The 23,644-nt window shown below is 37.2% G+C and overlaps 1 protein-coding gene across 1 annotated transcript in view; it reads right to left on the reverse strand.

Moving 5' to 3' along the window:
* LOC104404846 (glycosyltransferase-like domain-containing protein 1) overlaps positions 1-17,836 on the reverse strand; it is a 58,741-nt gene extending 40,905 nt beyond the window's left edge. Inside the window, exons 1-3 of the mRNA XM_010013376.1 lie at positions 17,715-17,836; positions 14,124-14,291; positions 10,940-11,113 (exon numbers count right to left, since the gene is read on the reverse strand). Coding sequence (XP_010011678.1) covers positions 10,940-11,113; positions 14,124-14,291; positions 17,715-17,836 — 464 coding nt within the window. The remainder of the gene's footprint in view (positions 1-10,939; positions 11,114-14,123; positions 14,292-17,714) is intronic.
* Between the last annotated feature and the right edge of the window lie 5,808 nt (positions 17,837-23,644).

Here is a 23,644-nt window from a genome sequence, read left to right on the forward strand (position 1 = left end):
CCTAATACTGTCCCCAAGCACTGCGATTGCCAACCCTTGGTATCACTTCAGAGTGTATTGTCTTCCAAGGGATGTGCAGGCTAACACAAAATAACAAAGTCCAAGACTGATGCCCCAGAAACTCCAGAGTGTTAATTGAAAAGTTTAAGAGGGACCAAAAGCACTGGCCATCAGGTGGCTTTCTTCAAAAGCACTAAAATGCCTGGATGAACCCAGTTCACATAGACAGGCAAAAACACTCCTCTCTTTTTTTACCTTCCCACCACAGTCTTTATGAATCTGGATAATAAAAATTCATCCCAATCCCAAATGCAGCCAGAGTTTGAACAAATGAGCAAGAGATACCTTGCAGGACACTGCTCATTTATGAAATGTCTGGTTAACGAAATACAAGTTAACCACTGTGCACAGTACACAAAACAGACTGGTTTTCCATCGTGTGCTGGAAATACATTATCTCCTTCATGGGCTGGTTCAGGGCTCAAGACTATGGTCTCAAGACTAAAGCCAGTATGTGGCCGTTTCATAGTCCATCTCTTTTCCCCTTCATTTTGGGGATATCATCAGAGCAAACATCTGCAACTGCCTGGCACTATTCCTGTACCACTTAACCAATCTTTCTATGAATTTATCAAATTCCTCTTACTTTTGAATAGTGTTTCACCAGTCATTTCAAAACCAAATTCCTCTCAGGAAAAACGAAAAAAAAAAACCCAAAAACAAAAACCAAACCCCAAAACAAACTGCCCTGCACACCCTTTTATTCATTTCCAGTCTGAGTCATTTAAATAATGACCAATTTATACCTAGTGGATGCTGTAAGGATTATCCTGCAACTTAAATAATTCCTCCTCTTTCATGGCATTTATCCTTTGACTGTATTTATAAAGATTAACATATATCCTCTTCTCAACCTTTATTTTGCTAGGACAAGTGAACCACACTCTTTTAATCTGCTGATGATGATCTTTTAATACAGATTCTCCTAATAATCCTACTAGCAATTCTCTATACCTGTTTCACAGTTTAAATCAATCTTTCTTGAACATGTGTGACCAGAACAACTATTTTTCAGTGCTTTACATAGACACACCAATCTGTATATTTAAAAAATGTCTTTTGTACAGTGTATGAGCATCACATAAGCTTTTTTTTTTTAGTTTGGTACAGTGCAGCTACACTGCTGCTTGGTGCATCTCCAGCGGGAAACTGACTAAACGGCTTGCATGTTCTTTTCATTAAGTTTTACCTCCATAGCCATACAGACTGCTCCACCAATTAGAACCAAAACTGACCAAGCGAAGGAAGATCTGCTTGCTTCTCTATTTAACATATATGAGAACCAACAGCTGAAGATAAAAAATGCTCAGGGGGTTTAAAGGACAACATGGCTGTGAATAGTTCTGGGAAGTTTTGAGGGCAAAGTCATAAAAATGAAGACACGTAACCCCAGTGCAGAGCATCCATGATGAGTGTTCTGGTGCAGAGAAGGGAACATAATACCAAATTTATCCCGGAGAAATCAGTGTCTGCAACTGGTGCAGAACTGACACCTGTGCTTTCTAGACAAAAAGAGCTCACAAAAGAGGAAAAATGGAAAGATGAGGGCTCTGGCATGGTGGTAAGACATTACATACACATCATTAGCCCCATGGCTGGTTGGGCACTGACAAAATAGAGAAAATGTGGTCTGCTGATGAGTCCCAAGGTTCTAAGGGGGACAGGAAATACAGCACGCCAAAGACAAAGTCTTAGTTTTCTGCAAACCTAACCTGAGTAACACTTAGGAGTCACAGGAAACTGGTACAGTTTTTATGAGGAATCCACTCTAAAATTTACAGAATCACAGGCTGACTGATTCAACTTAATATCTAATTCTTTCTGGCTATTGTTAGTACCTATAACATTGCTTGAAAAACAGACTGAACATAAATAATATCTTTATACAATATCCAAAACCCCTGTGCTGAAACTATGGATTTCTCAACACACAGAATGCCCCATTGCTAAAAAAGAGAATACATCCCAAAGATCTCTTCTCATACATATTTATCATAGATCACAGAGTGGTCTGGGTTGGAAGTAATCTTAAAGATCATCTAGTTCCAACTCCCCTGCCATGGGCAGGGACACCTTCCACTAGACCAGGTTGCTCAAAGCACCGTGCAGCCTGGCCTTGTACCCTTCCAGGGATGGGGCAGCCACAGCTTCTCTGGGCAACCTTTTCCAGTGCCTCACAGTAAAGAACTGCTTCCTATTATCTAATCAAAATCTACCTTCTGTTCATTTAAAGTCATTCCCCCTTGTCCTATATGCCCTCATAAAAAGTCCCTTTCCAGATATTCTGTAGCACACCCCCACCCTAGGTATTGGAAGGCTGAATACTTGAATTTAGAATACTTGAGGAAAAGAAGCTGGGAAGTTGTTACTGGACTTGGATCTCCCATAGTTCTGCAACTAGCATCCCCACTACTTGGTGCTTGTATGTCCAAAACTCTGATGAACCTTCATTACTATTTAGACATGCACCTTTTCAATAGTAAAGCTGAACAGCCTCCTACCTTGAAAGCACTTCTGGTATGTTTACATTGGGATTTTCAAATTTTTAAATGTATGCTATTTGAATTATTTAAAGAGATGAAGAGGAGGATTATTTCATTTGGGAGTCACAACTGAGCAGGGGGAATGTCCAAAATATAAAATATTAAATGTCTGCAAACGCAAAAGCAAAAAAAGAAAAAACCTAAACAGATTAAAAAACTCTTTGCATAAAAAAGAAGTTATCTGTGATTTGAAAAAATTAAAAATCATTTAACTTCATCCCATTTTGTTATGTATAAATAAAACATCTGTATTAACTTGTTCCTACACATTACATAAAGGTCATCTCCATATGACTGGAGAGCTCTGTTTCAAGTTTCCTCTTCAAAGTTAAAAGTGTGATTTTATGTATTCCATCATGTCATTTTGTTCTATTATTCTTTATTCTCTGAAATTCCTATAGAAGATCTTTGTATCTTCTCCACTGACACCATCTAATGGTATCTCTGACTTTACCTTGAATTGGTTGTCTGCAGTCTAGCACACAATAGTGCTCGAAGCACAACCAACCCATTTAAAGTTTTAGTTTCACATTCAACAATGATTTGTAAGGTTATCTATTCCACCACTCTTTTAAAAGCCCTGCTTCCTTGGGTTTTGATTGTTTTGGAGGTTTTTTCCCCAAAACTAGTATAGCATTCAAGATGAAGCATGGCTTTTTCTAAATGTATTGCCATTGCCCCATGACTGGTAACAGAGACTCTGTTCTCCTGAAAATTATTTCTGAAAACACTCTCTATTTTCAGTGAAGAATCTCCAAGAAGTCAGATATCCTCTCCTACTCCTTATCTTTTCTGCAATTTGTAGCACATCTCCTACCTTCTTTCCCATTATATTACAACAAATACCCAGAATATTTAAGCAATAAGCTTCTGTCACTGCCTCACGTAGAAACTAAGAAATAATATGGCCAACACGACTTCCCTCTGTTACAATTCTGTAAGCATGAAATCACTTTAAAGAACAACAAAAAAATCCACCTCTGCTTCTATGTAATATTAATGAATTTCATAATAAAAAATATGGAATTGTTCAAATAGTGAAGGGCAGTATTTTAAAATACAGAATTCCACAGGGACAGCCTTGTCTATAAAAAACGTCTTTCACACACATGAAGGACTTTAAGTCTGTACCTTCACATGGATTGGAACTGAACTGGAAGCAGCCACATCACTCAATACTCAGCATTTAGTTTTGTACGCCACCTCTTGCAACCCCTGTTAACACTATACTCACACCAAGTGGCAAGCACCTTCAGCTTTCAATGACTGCAGTGAAAATGAAGGTATTTAGCACTTTGTAGGATTTTACCATTAATCAATAGCCTTTATCCACTCTAAACACAAGTCTGCCATGACAATTTTAACCAATTAAATTTAAACTTACATCTTTATTACAACAATTTGATGCAAACTCTGAAGGGATTTCAAGTCTGAATCTGTCTGAATCATTCTGTATGGGCCTGATATTTAACCTAGTCCCAGCCTCGAGGGGTAAGACTCTGTTGTGAAAAGAAAACAGAAAGAACTGACAGAGAACAGTAGGAAGGCAGAGAAAGCCCAAAGCAGGGCTTGCATTCATTATGCTGTAAAGAAGTTAACATTAAATCATCAAATCAATGAAAACTTTTGCTACTGAAAATTAAAGTAAAAATATATTATTGTTTTTTTTCCAAGTAAGTACAGTTGAATTACTGTTTTACTGATGGACTAATACCATAAGAATTAAAAGTGCCATCCATACCAGTTGCTGATGAAGGTGTCATTTTCATCTCCTCTCATGTCATGTCTCCCATGACATCCCTCAACTGCAAATGTCCACACTTATTACAGCAAGGTAGTCTATTCTCCTTACAAGCAACACAGAAATTATTATGCATGGAAGCACATAATAATCCAGTCCAGTCGTGACTCTACCACTGACTTCCCACATGAATATGCACGAATCAATTAAACCTCTGAATGCATCTATTTCCTTCTTCAGTAGTAATGATGATGATAATAATAATAATAATAGCTGCCCATCGTATAGGGCACCGCATGTAATATTTGTAATGCCTGATAATGAAATGTGCTATTAATTATTAGAATGCAGTTTGTTTTTGAAAGCCAAGTACCAGTGTGTCTCAACATCCCATTCAAAGTGACACAACTTGAACATTTCCAAAAAACTGACTATGGGAAAGTGCTTACAAGCATCATGGCAAAATCTACTTAAAAATCAAACGGTGTTTAAATCAGTATGAGAACTTTTAGATCTTACCAGATATACTGCAGAGAAATTTGCAGCTAAGGGGTTAATCAGATTAGATGGGAGTGGTTACAGGCTTGGTGCCACAGGTTTTGCCCTTTGTGGCTTCTCACATCCCAGACTTGGAAAATATGAGCTGTGATACTGAGAAGGTAAGAAGCCAACACAGCCCCATAGTGATAAATGAGTTTGCATCATCTGTCATTAGAACTTCCTGCCAACAGGGTCATTCCCTATTAAATTACCACTTGTCAATGTTTAAAATACTGATTGATAAATGACTGTGCCAAAACTGATAACACGACAGCTTTTATTTTCTAATATTCTTGGTTACTACATTCTGCTACTTCAAGATACAGATATAGTAGTTTTTTTTCAAGTACTTTAGTGAAAGACAATTTAATCTAATACAAAACTAACAGGTAATGTGTAACGATTGGTCCTGATATACATTACATACTACTCTTCTTGCCAAAATAAACCTACTGGCAATTTAGTGATATGGGTAGATCCAAGTTTCACATTTCATCAAAAGCTAGTAATCTGGTTTATCAATATAAACTGCATTTTAATGAAAAAATTCTTTTCTTCAGTACACTTCACTTTTAATTCCCCAGAGTATAATAATTCGTTCATGCTGTAGAACAAGAATGTTTTACAAGACCTTAACTCTCCAGAGAAATTTCTCTGTAAATACAAAATGCAAGTTTTACGGGAATGTGTTGTATGCAACATGAGCAATACCCAACATAATAAAAACTTGGTTGCACAGAGAATTCTGCTTAAGTATCCTTGTGAGCTATTGTAAGACTAAATGGGTATTATGATAGCGTTTAGTGGAATACCTATACATCAGATAAGAGTCAGTAAAACTATTCTTATTCTTGAATAGATAAAAAGAAATTACTTTTTAGAAAGTTTTCAAAATGAATACATCCCAGCAAACTGTTCAGCCAGGACCTCCTGTAGAAGGGCACTCTCAGTCTTCTGCTGGAGAATGCTGGGGATAAATGTTTTGGGGATAAAACTGGCATGTCCTGCCTGGAAGACCAGACTGGGTTAACTGCTACTTCTTCACGATCCAGCACAAGAATGGAAACTCCTGCATCATCCCCCATCTCTCTAATGGCACATAATTCATGTGCAGCGGAAGCATCACGTAAGAAAGCTCCACTGAGTATGGATGCTTGAGGCACCCTTCATTCAACCACCAATCCCCTTGCTGTAGGTGCAGCTACCCACACTTACCACTTACCCCAGAGATGCAGAAGGTAACCGACCTGCTGCTAAAGGCTCCAGAGCTGAAAAACTGTTTTATGCCCCTTTTAAGCCCACACTGCACTTTCCTCCCAACAGGTGCTGTGTCCCAGATCTTGACAGCATCCCTCATGCTTGTTGCGTAACTCAGTGTGCCAACATCAACCCTCAAAATCTGCTCGCAGCAGGTGAGGAGGAAAGACATTTAGGGGAGTAATTTCCATCACCCAGTTCTTCAGCAGCAAGCCCCAAGGTAGGAGCAGTCTATCGGCATTTTCTAATTATGCTAACTACCCATAAACCATGGTGGCAGGGAGGCTATACCTACCAGCGAGAGCACGGCACACCATGGAGATGCCTAAGCCACCACCAAAGGCGGTAGCTAGCCTCAGTACCGGAATCGCTATCATTTGCATAGTACTCCACCTAAGCTAATATATGCTATTTTACTGGAAGGTTAATTAGCCAAAAGCTGCTCTTCTAAGGTATACTGCTTCCTATATGCAAGCCATTTCACTAGAGCTAACTTGGGTACCACTGCTGAGCTTCTCTCTGCACAACACAGACATGTCCCCAGTGTCCACCTATACCTTTGAGCTTCCATGGACTCAAGACCCTCTTTTCTTGTTGACATACGTACTTTTCCCGCACAGCAAAGCGATAAGATAGCACTATGATTAGAGGAAGGGGTGCCTCTTAGTTATCTAAACAGAGGTCTGCAGCTCAGCCCTGTAAGCATGGTCCAACTGATGCATTTTTTTTCTGTTTTCCCCAAAACAGGCTCCACCACATGTGACAGTCACATTTCTGTAGAAGGCATCCCATCAGTGTCTTTTAAAAACTTATGCTTTATCCAGGAACTCCCTTGACTGTCCCTAAAGTACTCTCTAAATGGCAAATTCTGCCTCTCTTACAACTGCAACTAAAAAAATATAAAACCAAATGGTTGAAAATGTCCTGTTAACTGTACTAAGTTATAAAAACAAATTAAGAAACAACAGTCTAAAATCTTCGATTCTGCATCAAAATGTGTAACACAGATAGTACAAGATACTCAATAACAAGTTCCACTTAAAAGAAGCTATTTTTGCTTTCTGCTGTAATCCTCATCCTCTTATGTTTCTTTTCTATTATTTCACCTTAGTCCAATGCGCATTTTGAGCTCTTAGGAACTTTACTTCATTGTTGCTTATAAAAACATCTTCCTTTTCTACCACATCGTGATAAGAATAAAGATATACTACAGTCAGAGGAATAGAAATAATAACCAAAATCTACATTACAATTTTAATTTAAATGAATTCCAAGGAGCACCTAATCTGACCTCACTCTGCTGACTGCCACAGACAGCAATGGATGCAGATGAACCAAGAGAATTCATACAAAATATCACCAAAGACCTTACAGAGGTGTTCCAGTGGGGTCTGCTGGCATATGGAGATGTGAATCCCAAAGACAACATCAGTAGAAAGGCATTTTTCTTCCTGGATCATTGTTTTCCAATGAAAAAGTGGAAACATGCTGTATCAAAACACACACACTCTATTGATTGCATAGAAAACCAAAACCAAACCCAAAACATTTAGGATTTTATTTACATTACAATAGAAAATATACTGAAATTAAGCCAATGACAATGTAAGTGTGAATTACAATGTATTTAATTCCCTGTGTTATAAAATCCCATATGCTGATACAGAGCACAAATAAGGTCATCTACTGGTCTACATCTCGTGCAATACCTATGCACTATGAAGTGACAGATTCAAGTCTGAAAGTTTTTTTCACTCCAAGCTTAGAAGTACTCCAATATGTATTTCCACATAATACACTTCATCAGAATGTATGAAGAGGAGAATTCCAAGTCAGAAATGATAGAAAGTGATTATATATGGAGTAGTTGTGGCACCATGGGGAGGCAATATGGAAGCCAGTCATTGTCAGAACCAGAAAACAGAAGGATTAGGTCAGTAAATTTCTTATTCTGCTAAATCCTCAAATCCTTTCATCTCCTCTCATTGTCAGATGACCACAGTCTAGTGGTTTGCTCTGGGAACACAGATTGTGCCCTTATGACAGATATTTATTAAAAAGAAGAATCTTTATAAAAAAGCATCGATAACTTCTTCTCAAAGGCAAAAAGCAGTGATTAGATGCCCACCTGAGACATTTAAAGATACATTACACCTATACATAACAGTACCTCTAATAGTATTCAGACATATTTCCTAGGGTAACCTTCCTCCTTACACCTTCATTTACTGTGTTGCTTGTGCTAGTTTGTGTTCCCATCACCTACAGTAATTACATTAAGCTGCAGATACTCTATCAGCTTAAGTCATGTGACATGCTCTTTCTCAAGGGTCAGCTATATTTTATTTTGCTCTACAATTGCAATATTAATCTTAAAATATCTTAAAAAAATCACTATCACATGCATGGAGATGATTTCTTTGATTACCTCTCTCCCAAATCCAAACGTAGATTGCGTTTCAGACACAAACACACCCTGAGACATTCACACACAAAATAAAAGAGGTCAATGAAAAAAATAATAAAAAATTCACCCTGGTTATTTTTCCTTCAGAATTTTAAAATATTTTCCAAACATCTCAACAAAATTATGCATTTTAAAAAGACTGCAGGCACTGAAATGATTCAGTCATGCAAATAATCACTTACTTACACTGTATGAGTTTGGTTTGGATAAAGCAAATTACCATTTGAAAATAACTTGAAAAACACTCTGGGCTAAGAGCTTGCTTTATAAATTTTAGCTTGGACACAATTTTTCTTAACCTTTTTCTCCTCAATCTCCACTCAGTCACTATACTAATACAGTCCAAATTAAAAAAAACCAAGCAGCATTCAATTGCCATAGGTGCATTCAACATTATTTAAAACATGATCTTGAAAAGAAATAATACTGGTTGCAGCTGAAGGTCAAGCTCAAAAAACTTCAGAGTCATGCAAAAGCAGTCCTTCCATCTTTTATTTTTTAACTCTGATGATACCGGGCTTTGTCTAAAACCCCCAGGTCTTACGCTAGAATTAGCTGTTGAATGAAATATGTATTAGAAATAATAGAACTGATAGTTAATCTGTGTTTCTGGTTACCCTGCTGAAAAAGTTTTACAGACACACAGTTGTTTATGAACATCTTAATTTTGTCCATCGCTGCTGAAAATAGCTTTGGATATAATTTCAAGTGTAACAATCACAATTAAAACATGAAAGGTGTCCTGCTTTGCGAGATGAGATTTAATACCAGACCAGGACATTAAGAAGAGCACACAGTAAGATGTGACATCTTCCTCCTTTACCAGTTTGGGTAGTAGTCTAATGATTTTACCCACTTTATCACCTTCTGCTCTGGACAAATGATTACTGAGTATATGACTTCAGACTAATTTGTCAGGTCTCATTTGACCCCATCTGCCAGGGCTGACAAGTGCGAAAGAGCTGATTTAATATATGAGACAGGGTTATCACAACTTCATCTCCAAAACTAGGCTTGGGCCACATGATTTCCAAAAGTATGCCAAAGCCACAAGACCCTTTTAAAGTGGCTCGATATCAAACATGCTGAGCATTCATAGCATTCCCTTGCTCTTGAAAAATATGATCTCTAAGAAGCAATAGTAAATCCTCAAAGATACACAGGGTACTGTCCACCACTCCACCCAGGCAGCCAAGTCTCTAAAGAACAGTGGAGGATTCTAACCCACTTGCTGAAAACATAGGTTTAAAGACTTCACTTTAAACACTGATTTCTAAACGATTTGCATCAGTGCTTTGGAATATAAAGTTTTCCAAGACACTGAAATGTAAACCCTGTAGTGTGAACATTAATGGAGAGCATAACCTCAGCTTCTGTACCAAAAATCTCTCTACCCCAAACTACCACAAATGTATATTCAGCCTATGCTCTGAAAAAACTTTAAGTACAAAGACCTCAAGTGTGGGCAGAACTTATTATCAGATCAAAAGCTGTATTCTGGCAAAGTCATTATGGTGCCTTCCATCCTTATTTCGGATTAAAAAAAAAACGTACCCAGTATCATGGTGGTTTTAAGAGTATAATCAAATTGCAGAATCATACTCTATTTAGTGCCAGTCCCATTGAAGCAAAGTTCCAGTTCGGTGGGAGGAGAGTCCCTTTAAGAGGAAAAACAATTGTGCTAGGTTTAATCAAAAGTGAAAAGGATCTAGTGAATGTTCCCTTTGAGCCACATAACCCACTGCTAATTTCAAGACAGGCTCTGAAACAAGGGCAATAAAAAACGTCCTTCAGAGCAACTGAGAAAGACTAAAGAACAGCTACTGCTGCAACCAATGCCAACATGTGCTCCCTGCTACTGGGATGCTTTTCACCTACCTGGAAAACAATAAGAGGTAGGAGGGGAGAGGAAGGAATAAAATCCCACTGCAACACACCAAGGGAAATATTAGCTTCTTGACTACTGGCTTATCACTTTTACTGTTTTCTAGTATTTCTTTCTCCTCCTTGACCTCTCCTGTTGAAACATATACAGAGCTGGGGAGCAGGCAACTCCTTAAAGACTAGAACAAGTGGGAAATCACTAAAACAGGTGGGAAATCACTCATCCTGAACGATGCAAGTTTGTACAACACGCGCTCAGGACAGGCTCAGCAGATCAGACACTTCCTGAATAGCCTCTGACTATTGAAATACATTTATAAATTAGGGGATTTTGCGCATTATCAAACCCTTTCATTAACAAGGCTGTAGCTGATTACTTGGAACGTCACCATAAATAGAGAGTTTTGACAGGCTGGAAGCAATTTATGACGTGGAAAATGTACTGACCTGCTCACATCAGGAAACCTGACTGGAAAATAAAGAACTTGGCACTTTGGTCTAATTATTTCTTCCAAATCCTTAGGTCTGTGGTCAGGAATCAGCTTCATAAATTTTCCAATGGATGTAAGAAATGATTCCATATTAAAAGCAGAGTTGAACACCACAACATCAGCAACCAAACTGTAAAAAGTGGTTAAGATTAATGAGAGTACTGCCACACAAAAGGAACAGAATTATTTTGCATGCAGTGGAAATAGGACACATATTCTCATAAACAAACAAAAGGTGCAAGTGGAATGCTAATTAAAATCAGCCTTTTCATGTAAATTAGGAGAAACATATGCACCTTAATCAGAAATATCTTGATTTCTGCCTATTTTCTTATTGAAATATTTTTAAACTTTTTTTTTTAACTAAGTAATAAATTACTGTTACTAATCTAAAGGAGCACATCCCATTCTATCTGTGGATTACTTTTCATTGATAAAATGGTAAGAATAGTATTACTGCCATTATCTCTTAGAATATGAACAGGTAAGGCCTACTGCAATAAAACTTTAGTGCAAGTAAACTTGGAAGAAAATGGAAATTCCTTACAAATACTACTTTCTACTGAAGGACAACTTACCTTTGGTTAACGTACCTTCAAGTGACCATGTGTGGCAGGTAGCAGGTTACTAGAGATATGGAATATTATTTTAACCTATGCATACATAATCCTGATTAGAACTATATCCACCAAATATATATGTATTATGATATATTAATAATTTATACTATATAAAATACACAGCACTAAGCATCAAAAAAAAGTTTGCTAATAATAGGCATATTAATGCCATGTTTTGTTTTTTACTGCTGTGTTTTAAAATCAACTAAATCTATAATTTTAAGATTAGGTTAAATGATAACATAGGTATTATTTCTCTACTTAGCCTGGAGGAATCAAGAAGCTATAGAATCATAGAATCAACTAGGTTGGAAAAGACCTTTAAGATCATCAAGTCCAACCATTACCCCAGGACTGCCAAGACCACCACTACACCATGTCACTGAGGGCCTCATCTACACATTGTATCAGAAAACCTGAAAGTTTATCCTGGAAGTGCTGACACAGTCTTAGCTACAGACAACGCCAACGGAGGTAAGAAATGCTTTATGGCCAGTTGGTTTTCTCAGTATGTTATATATTGTAATACAGACCCATGGGTCACAAGATACATTGAGGACATGTGTTCATAAGTCACTGGGCTGGTGAAAAGTATATTTGAGGTGAGAGGCTGTCATTCATCCTCACTGCATCTCTCTGCTGTCTGGTCAAGAGAAAACTGGCACTGTTCACCGAAGCAGCAGCAGTCAGCCGGAAAAGCGAAAAGACCAACAATAGAGAGAGAAACAATCCTTTTCAAGCAGGCTGCAGGAATTCCACCCTCTCCCCTGCCTATGGTTTTTAACTCACTGGTCTCATTTTTGTACAAATGATCCAGTCGTCTTTGCTGCACTGATTTACAGATCAGATGAGACAGGCAGGAGCCTGGCACATTTCTTTACAGCTCTCTGACATGTAGCAAAGTCTACAATAGCATCATCATCTGCTTCTCCTGTGCATGAAGTCTAACCTGCCTAACTTTTTCCTGCAGGCTCTGCGTATCAGTGGCAAATTAGAAAGATCCCACCACTGCCTGAGCAGCTAAAAGGAATCTCAGTCACCACTGAAAAGTGTGATTTTATTACATTAACTCTCCAGTAATATCGGGGATGGAAAAAAAAAATCTCTTTCTTAATAATACAAAGCACCAGCTGGAAGATTCAGAGCACTCTTATTTTAAGCATCTCCAAAAACCTCTATGCAAAACTGGAAAGATGTGTTTTCCTATTTCTAACATTTGGAAGATGGGAAGATAGCATTTCTTTGCAGATGTAGGTAGTAACTAAAAGTACAGAGGAGATGGCTTCTATCTGCTGTTAGGAAGGGAGTTTCTGCAGCAACAAAAATGGAACACAAATATTATATAATTACATGGAGAAGGTATTGGAGTCTGAACAGGGCAGAATGGAAGTTGTCTTTTTTTTTTCCCTAATAAAAGAAGATACTTTTATAATCTTAAAAATGTGTATTTTGAGGATGTTTATCAGTTTACAATAGATGTGTGAAAAATAACTGCCATAACAAAGCAACATATATATATTTTAAAAAAAAAGTGTTCCTTGCCCCAGCGCCAAAAAATACATCTTTTTGTTGTAACATCTGAAAATGGCTGCTACTGTTTTTGAAATATATTTCAACTATAATATAGTTCCCTATCTTTACTGCTCAGTAAGCAAAACATGTTGCAAATGCTGTGGCAGAAGCAGCTACAGAATGGTCAAAGCATAGAGAGATCATTATTTGAGAAATTTCAGTATCAACTGGCTTATATTATAAAGATGCAAAAGCTTAATTTGTGCCTTAAAATGCTCAATCCTTATTCCTAATAATTCTTCTACTAGCAGACAGGCAAGAAAGATCATGGAAATGAATTTATTTCAGTTAAAAAAAAAAGTGTTGCTGCTTCACTTTAGTCTGTATAGTGCCTAACCACAAAGCTTTTCAGTGTTGCTGTTATTAACTTCTTTCATTAACTCAGATTCAAGAAATACATTTGGTTTTAGCAACAATAAAGGGCCACAGCCTTTAAAACATCTGGGTATTTTAGCACTGCACAATTTCTGAATGCTAGATGAAAGAAATATAAGGATTTATCTGGTAAGTTTACGGCCCTCCCTTCACAAGAAAAGTGCTGCAGTACATATTAATTTCTGTTTATTTGCCTAAAACCCCCTATATAATTTCAGTTGGATGCAGTAAAAGCTATGGCCAAGCAAGAGCTGCAGCTTGGCGAAGCATCCGTGAAACAAAGCATCTCACTTCTGGCCAAGACATAGTTCAAAATCCCCATCACTAATGGGTACACCATGGTAGCCCAACAGAGCATTGATAGGTATTATACAATAAATTCAGACAAGTTTATAGAGTGGATTCTTTCTGCCACAGTGCTTTTATCAGCCTCTCTTCAGAACTCTGCAGGTACCTCAGTTTGCTTACAGGGGCATCATTTATGTGGTGGAGGACTTCTCAGGCTTACAGTGCTGCAAGGTTATGGACAGAAGGATACCTTAACTAACATGGAGCAATGTGAGAAACACCTACCATGAAAGAATCTGGTTGTATCCATACTGAAAATCCCTTTCCTGGCATTTCTGGACAGGATATACCAATTGGTTCTCATGGAAGTAGAGGACCTTTTTCAATTTGCCAAGGTCAGGGCGGAGGGCAGTGAGTTCAGCCAGGTTAAGCACCGAGCTTGCAAAGAGGATCCTGGAAAATAAGGAGAGCAGTGTTTACTATCTGTGAGCATGCTCACAGGGGTCACCTCTTCTTCTTCTCCCTCCTTCCCAAGAAAAACATAACCCCTATAGGGACACATCAATAGCTAAGCCTTAATACCATGTAGCAGCATTCGAAGTTTTGATCTCTTAAAAAGCAGCTGCTAAGAACCCAACTAGAAAAGCACCAAATCTCATTGGTCTTCCCAGCTCGGTTACAGAGAGATGCAAAATAAAAAAAGCTGGATGGATTTTATTGAAAAAGGCAAGAAAAGCTGTATCTGAAGGACAAATGGAACAAAGATAAGGCTGACTAGGGAATACTTTGCTTGCCAGTTTCATTACACTTTACTTCTTTATGCAACTGACTACTGAAATTCAATATATGAGCAGATCATGTTATGACATAAACCCTTTTGATTTATGCACTGCACTTATCTAGCATGGTCTGGTTTTGTATTTTTTTCCCCACCCTTTTTCTGTTTTACTTTCACATTTTATTAGGTATTCTCTATAATGAAATGTAGTTTCTACCCTTGCACCCTAGAATTGCCGCAGCACTCCAGCTATTCCACAGTCTATAACATTGCATGCATCCTTCAATTATATAAAGCAGGCACAAACAACACTAACAAGCTGCTATCTTAGCCCTGTATAACTTACTAGGCTATCAGAAAATGAATGTATTTAAATGTGTAATATGAAATTGTGACCCTACTGTAACCAGTGGCAGACTTCCCTGCATTTCAGCCAAAGTATGTGAGCATCTCCTGTCCCCTGCTAGCACTGCTTTCAAGCAAACTGGATCCTGAACCTACAGAGAACTGCAGAGCCACAGATATTTGTGTTAGACATTTCTCATCAAAAGGGAGAGAAGGGAGAAAAAAAAGGAAAACAAAAAAGAGAAAATGGGTTTTAAAGCTTTAATAAACTACTTTTTAACATAGCATATTTTTTTTCGGTTTTGTGGTTTTTGTTTGGTTTTTTTTTTTTTGGTATCCACCATTTTAGTGGTTCAGATTCAGAATTGATTTATCCAATGTTTAATTACTTTAAAATCTTTACTGCTTTTTTCTGGTTTTATTCCTATCCTTCATTCTATTTTTTCCCATCCTTCCTATTTTTACATGGATTTTGTGTTCAAGATTACTGCCGAACTTACATCACAAATCTTATAAACTCATGATTCTGGCTGTCAACCTTAAAACTTGTGAACTTCCCATATCCATGTATATCACATCATCACCTATCCTAACATACACCGTTGTTAGATAATCTATATCTATAGAACAAACACTTCCCAGAGAACAGATCCTGTGTCCATCTTCATCAACCTGAGTCAATGGGGATCTGAAAGGCTTCTGAAAGTAAGAGATGAATGGTATTGCCTTGTTCATCAAATATTTGACCGTTTTAAGGGACTGTCAAATAGAATGCCAATTAGGATATGAGCTCGGGTTTATTACAAGTCATGCTAAGAGGAAAAAATAGTTTTACATAAGTCATCACTAATTTGTCATGAAGACTAATAACCTCTGAACCTCGCAACGACCTGGGCACCAGACTCAAAGCAGAGGCAGGACAGCTTCCTACAGGTGATGCAACATGCCTGCTCAGAAACGGCTGTGAGTTTAGCACTAGACGTACAAAGAGTAATACAAACAGGATAAAACATACCCCAAATACTACAAAAAATAGATTAATTGGTTGCTTGGCAAAATTTTATCTATTTCTGGATTGTATTACAGTTTACCCTTCCCTGATTTTTCAGAAAATCTCTTTCTGCAATAAGTTAGGAAGAAAACCGAAGCGATGCAGGACAGCATCTATGAACTTGGCTGCATCTGAAGGGAGAGAAAAAAAAGAAAAGATGGCAACTGGGATTGAAAACACAGGAAGCAGTGCAGAACAAAGCATAAAAGCAGGAGTGGAAAGAGAAGACACTGGGGGTGCCAAGGTTAACATGACAACTGGAGAGAAAAGGGCAACGGGGAGCACAACGAGAGATATAAGCTTAGGCAAAACAGTGTAGGTCTGAAATATCTCAACTCACTCATATGGGCAACAGAATAATTAGGAGAGGAATATGAAAAAAAAAAAGGTTATATCCACAGGAAAGGAAAACAGTGTTTGCAGTACTGGTGTAGACAAACTGGTGGAATTCAAGAGTGCTGAAGGTGGGCTTTTAGCAAGGCGAGAAAGACCTAAAACTTGAAAAGCTTTCAAGAGGTAGACCCAAATTTTCTCCACTGTAAATGGAAAATGCTGAGACTTGATTAACAAGCACATCACTTATCACTGCCCAGCTCATCAGTAAACCAGTGTCAAGAGAAAACTGTTTCAATTACTAACAAATTCAGATTCAGAGCCTTAAATGACACTGCTTACACTTCTTACAGCAAGAAAAAAATAAATCCATTTAAGTGGTAATATTATTAGAAAATACCCTTCTCGATTAGCTTGCATTACTTCACAGCATTTCAGAATTTAACCCAACAAATATGAGCACACAGAATTAAACCAAATAAATGTGAGATGCTCTTATACTTGTTTCTTTGCTGTCATAAAGCTGCTAACTACCAGTGATAACCAATTTCTCCAGCATTATAAGCCTAAATAACACCTGACAGCACGAGTCCTCCTGAACATGCCCAGAGAGCAGCCACATATGTGGCTAATGGACTCACGCAGGGCACTGGAGCGTATGCTGGAGTGTATTTCCATTTAACACCTATTACAAGGGGAAGAAAGAAAGTTTATTATAAGGTAACGTGCAACATAAATATATGTCAGTTGTCATTCCATGTGACATCAACTTTCATTTTACCTCGGGTTATTATTTAAGTAATAAATCCTAACAAGGTGAGCTTTATCATCCCACAGAGTGTATCCAGGAGGTAGAGACACAAGGTGATGGCAAGAACGCTTGAAACATGATAATTCCTGACAGCTGCTGCTTGAGCACAAGTTAAATTGAACAGTTTATCTCAGCATAAAGATGTTATAAGGTTTTATGTTTAATTTAAAAAAATTAACATAAAACCCAGAGAAAGCAGAGTTAGGCAATCTTTCACAAACACGACATACTACAATCACTGCATAAGCTGGATTAGTACTTATTACCATGCTACTAGAGAATTAAGCTGTTTTTAGACCACCAAAGAGCTTTAAATTGCAACTTTTGTCTCTGTAAGAGAAACCTGTATTTAATACGACTGCTAAATTCAAATTAACAGCTACATCATTAACCTACCATCTCACAACCCCCCCTACATTTCAATGGCTATTATGGTATTCTTATCTAAACCTATCAACACCACAACACATAATATATACCATCCCCTTCAATAAATAGATTGGGCAAATCCTCGAAAAACTTGCGCTAAAGGTTGCATTTGTAATACGACTGCCCTACCTCTCCTCTCCAGAATATCCCAAAGCATTCACTGGGCTACAAATGACCTTCCATAGAGCAAGACCATCATGCATGCAGTAGCCAGACTGCCGTGGAGGCTGGGCAAATTTCAGGGCCACCATCCACACAAGCTCTGGTCTTACATTAAGCTTGTGTTTCGTCTGAATCACTTAAGAGTCCTGATCTCTTTGGAACTACTGTACATTCAATACAAATATTCATGGGAAAGAAGTGGAGAGTGCTTGCAGGTTCAGAGCCACAATGTGTCCAGAGAACATTCTGACCTTTGCTACTGGTCTTGTCCATTATTTTATACCAAAGGACTGAAAACCAGTAAAATACAGAAGCCTTTACTTTTTTTTTTTTTTTAAATTACCAGCAGACAAAATGACTAATGCAGCTTTCCATTTATATCAATCAAATTATAAAAGTGAAGGTGCTATTTTTATTCTGCTTTATCAATCTTCTTTGTGTCATGTAACCATGATTTACTCTTCTACAGCATTACCCTAAATCTTTCAATTACATTCCCATGCAACTTAACTAAAAACACATTTTGCCTTTCCCTTGGGAGACCACACAGGTCATATTTATGTATCTACGGATACAGAGGCTGAACTATACAATTCACCAGGCGAGTTTAAACAGTACCTGATTTGTACTGGAATATTCACTCTGCCTGGCTGAAGCTTTGTCAGCACAAAAGACTGACGGACATGGCCACAATTTGTACTGCAGAAGAGGTAACCCAGCTCTCTCTGGAAAAGGATTACTTTAGGGTATGATCCTGTAGAGCAATAGTGACTCTCTTGCACTGTAAATGATAACCAAGACTACAAATCTCTGCTGTAAAACAACTACATTCACAGTAAAATGAGTTTATGATTGAATATCTGACTGTCCAGAGAAAAGGTACAAGCACTCTTTGTCTGCAAGGTGCCGTATTACAATAAAACAGAGTTAGACTTGAATATCACTACAAATACAAGCCTTTTAGGGAAAACAGGTACTTTAAAAAAAGACTGTTCATTAGATGGCACTGGCTGACTTGACATTCATCCACCCTTCAGGAAGAGAGTGTGAAGCTGGAAGAAGTGGCTGTATCAATCTAGAACTAAAACCTTGAACACCTGGAGGCATCATATCCCACGATACTTTTCACCAGGCAATGACTGCTTCATTCTTGCAGAGATCCACATTATACTGTATCTAAATACATTCATTTACAGCAGAGTCTTAAACCCTCAGGTTATTACCCCAAATACGGTTTTATTCTGGCCACAGTTGTTGTGCACTCAGCAGAGTGAAGTCAGGGTGCCAAAGGACACCACGCAGGCACTATGATTGAACAAATCATCATTGATAACCGTGAAACACAACACACAGTCACACCACTGCTGATGGCTATGTTTTCTCCAGTTCTTCAGAAGCCAACCAAAATTTTACAGTAAATAACAGGAGCCATTAGGGGAACCATCTGCAAGAGTTTCAAAGACGATAATATCTTCAAGGTCCTGAAGATCAAACCTGAGGCTTTGGTTCCTCCATTGTACTGCTTCCTTGATTTCAACCCAGCAGTTCAGATTTGGCTTGAACTTATTTTTCAAATGTAAACTGTATATTAAATAGCATTATTAATGCCTGGAATGTTATATACAGACCGGTTATTTTTGATTATTATTACATGCATTTTTATATTATTAACTTGAAGAAGTTGCATTTTTATCACTAGTCCAAGAATACACAAATTGCAAACAGATATAAAATGCTTTTCCTTTAAACAATAGATGACTCTGAATTTCTGAACAATAAATACTAATAAGTAATAATATATGACAGTATACAGTATAATAAATAAATTAACAGTAATTTTTTGACATGAAATGTACAAATGTCAAAAATGCTTATAGACATATCTCATAAGGTTTTCTAGGTAAAGTGTAATTTAATATGTTACAGAAATAATTAAGTCTTACTATTTTAACATTCTTTAGTTTTCAGAACAAATCACAAGAGTTGTCATGCTTTTCATCTTAATTAGGCCATGTGTTTGTCTAATTCATTTCTATGCACTTTCATAAATGTTTACAAATATTAATGGTAAAGAAAAATATTTTTTCCTCTTGCTGTAATTACTATATGTACATATAGTCACAGTGATAAATATTCATGGTGCTACCAGTCCAACAGTTTTGGGTTTAGGGTTTACCTTGTGTGCTGAAATACAGTAGAAATTAATAGCCTGTTCTGAACTCGTACTACCAATACTTTTTTTTGTTTTTTTTAAAAAAACAATCCTTTTTTTTTTTTGTTTAAAATATATCCCCCTTCATTTTATGTTATTTTGGATTGTCAGTGAAATTTTTGTTCCTACTGCAACAGACCTTAGTCACATTTCCCAAAAGAACTTACTGCCCAGAAATCAAATCCATTTTCCCCTTCTTCATATATACCATACCTCAAAAAACCCTCTCAGCTCTCTACATGTACATCTGCTATTTGACACAGCTGTAGTAGTAGGGGACTATGTTTCCAGCCCCATTATTTCCTGTGTTTTCTCATGCCTTCCAGATTTTCAGACCTCCATTAGGACATGTAGAATTTCTGAGAACCTTCTGTCTCAACCTGCTGACACCACTAATGTTATACAGCAAAACTAGAATGGAGCTGAAGCTGAATAAAAGCAAATTTCTCATATTTAAAATATTCAAGAGGTTAAATGAATGCATTATTTAATTTGTAAATTATTTGGGTTGTCTCTCAATTCCTTAATATCTCTCTAAATCTTTTTTTCAACCAGCTGATCATAATATTCACATACAATCAAATGTCATAATCCAAGTTTGGGGCCAGAACCCCAGTCAACATGACTGGTTAAGAACTAGCCTTAAAAACTTACACTATTTTCAATGACCTTTAACTCAAAAACGTGCTGAAAAGGATGTGAAAACAGTTAATCAAAACTACTTTTATATTTAACATCAAGAAGTAAACTTGAAAGAGACTCTTACATATAAGACTTGTAGACTTTTGAGGGGGGTGTATTTTGTTTGGATTGACTTGGGTTTTGGGCAACAACACTGAAGCTTCTTGAATTTTATTAAATGCATGCTACTATTTTTTTCCCTGATTTGTAATTAAATTTGGCTTCAATTAATTACTGACAGATGCACATTTTTACTTTAGTGGCCAGATTGTTCACCATGGGCTACATTGTTCTCTCTGTTCCCATGAAGGGAGAGGTCGAGACCAAGCAGCTATTGCTGTGGTGATGGGCGAAGGAGAAAGCCACGAATCCACATCATCTTCCTCCCTCAGATTTCAGCAGCATTAAATAATGAAGCAAAGGCATCTTATTAGAGCAGAACATAGGCAAATCAAAATAACCCATTAGTGAAAAGCAGTCATTGCTGAAGGTTTATATAAGATGCAAGGATTAACTCTGCTCAAATACGTGCTGTGATGGAGCAAGAAAAAAGTAATAAGCAAAACAAAGGAAGGACAGTGTCTGAAGGCAATAAATTCACCAAGGTCCCCACAGAACACAGTGCTGTATAGTGAAAAGACTTTTCTAAAGAAAAAGACTTGCAAAATTGATGTTCTACTCAATTAGAAAACATTTAAATAGCATTATTTATTGTTATAAAGTCTGCAAATTCATTCCACTGGGTATCTTATCTGTCCAACTCTAGAGAAAAACCAAACATGTCAAATGATGTGCATGAAAAATGCAGTATGCCCAAGAGGTTGTGGCAACATAGATGAGCCCTAAGACTAACAGTAACACTACTATTCAATAGTAAATCTGAACAAAAAACTTTGAAGAGTATTACTTCACATCATCTGGTGCCAGTTTGCATCCAGGATGACACAGAGGAGCGAGTCAACATCATGGATATAAGGAGCCCACTGCAAGCAACATTGATTTATCTCATTGAAGGGGAATCAAATTCACTGCAGCACAGACCCACCAAAACAGTGAGTTTCCCTTAAAAAGGTTTATATGAATAGATGCTTGAATTAAGTAACAAATGGCAAAGTAAGGCAATGGCTGATTTGCCTTTACTTTAAAAAGCCTGGGTGGACTCAAAACTCAAATGTTTTCCCAGTTTTCAGGTTTACACATTTTATATTTTAAAACAACAGAAGACCCACTCACACTGCACAAGTGCAGAGAAGATGAGCAGGGTCTTGGCAGACTCATTAGTCTTACATTTCAAGTGCCCCGAAAATCCTGTTCCCCAAAGTATTTCAAACTGTTTTGTATGTTGTTACGCATCTTGATATCTAAACACTTTTTAAAAAAATTTGAAGACTATTGCTAAAAGGAACTTAGCTTTCTTAGCAAATGGATTTCTTATTTTTCTAATATCCCATAGCTCTGATTGCATCTTGCACAATCTATAAACATCAAGTCGTTTAAAAAATATTTTTATAGAAACTTTTAGCTAGTTTTTCCAAAAAAATCCCACTTCACAGCATTAACTGCCTGAGAATGGGAACTTCAGGAAAAGCAGGATTCTTCCCAGAAAACTAATACACTCCTCGAAAAAATTGAGACTGTCATAAAACCTGAGCAGCTGGCAACTCTGTCACCATGAAGTATCCATATGGAAGACCGAGATGTGTCAAACTACCCAAAACGAGTTTGGATAGTGCAGAAGATGGAATAAATAATTCAGTATCTTCAACACTTTCAACAGCAGGTAGTAGATATGCTACCTGCTCATACAACGTGCCAAAATGTAACATGTGAGTGAGAGCGAGTGAGCAAATGTGAGTATCTCCAACCTGTTTTCATGAGGATATTTTGCTCGAGGTACTTTTCTTTTTAGAGGCATATGATCCATATCAGATATTGTCAGGAGCAGGCAGCACTACAGAACATTAGGAATAACTTTGTGATTTTAATGTATATTCACACAGCACATACTTCTTCATATTCATATATGTATAAAAAAAACCCATATCTTAATCAATTACCACAAAAAATATAAGGAAAGTGCAAATATTTATTTCTCCCAATTGCCCTTCACACTTCTATAATATCTGTTGCTGCGGCAGAATGGCAACTTTCCTGCCTTAATACAAACCAAGCAAACTATTCAATGTAATCAGTGAACTGGCAGTCAGAACCACAATTTAAATGTTTTTGCCCTATGTTCATGATACAGTCCTACTATAAAACTACATTGTGCAGTGTCAATCTTCTTTCTTTTCTTCCTACAGGAAGTAGTCACACACTGGTGCATAAACATACATCATTTATACTAACAGAAGATAAAGTGACACTTCTGTTCCCTAAGAAATTAAAATAAAACTTTAATGTTTAAGAGTCTCCAGACCTGTAATTTGAGGACCAAGCCCCTACCCACATGGAGATATTTATCAACCACACTTCACCAAAAACACAGGGACAGCAGGTAGACCAATATTCAAACGCATATCAATAAGGAAAATGTCAGTTTTCGTGTATTACACACTCTTTTCAGCCACTATACTTTCTGATCACAACGTTTTTTACCTCAACAAAGCCCATACTCACAAGCGGATTTGTACTATTACACCAAAATGCCTGAATGACCAACTGAAGTGAGATTTCAAAGAAGTAATTCAAACACCATCCTAAATTCAAAAGCTGCCAAACATATTTCATCAGACTTTCAAAAAGTAATTGTTTAGTCTGTTCTGAATTAAGCTTTAAGTGCTTTAAGAGAGGTTTCTCTACAAACATGGCTAAAGATCATAAAGGAGAGCATTTGGATTGAATGTAACCTTTCAGTCATGTATTTATTAAATGGAACTTGCATCATGCCTGGCATATACCATAAGCTGGTTTATTTCCATTTACATAACATGATTTTAAGTGTTTACTACATGTATAACAGTTTTTTATTTATAATGCCACCAGTGTCAGAAAAGGAATTAAA

This window comes from Nestor notabilis, unplaced genomic scaffold, assembly GCF_000696875.1.
Source record: "Nestor notabilis isolate BGI_N333 unplaced genomic scaffold, ASM69687v1 scaffold11074, whole genome shotgun sequence".
Taxonomy (NCBI): Eukaryota; Metazoa; Chordata; class Aves; order Psittaciformes; family Psittacidae; genus Nestor; species Nestor notabilis.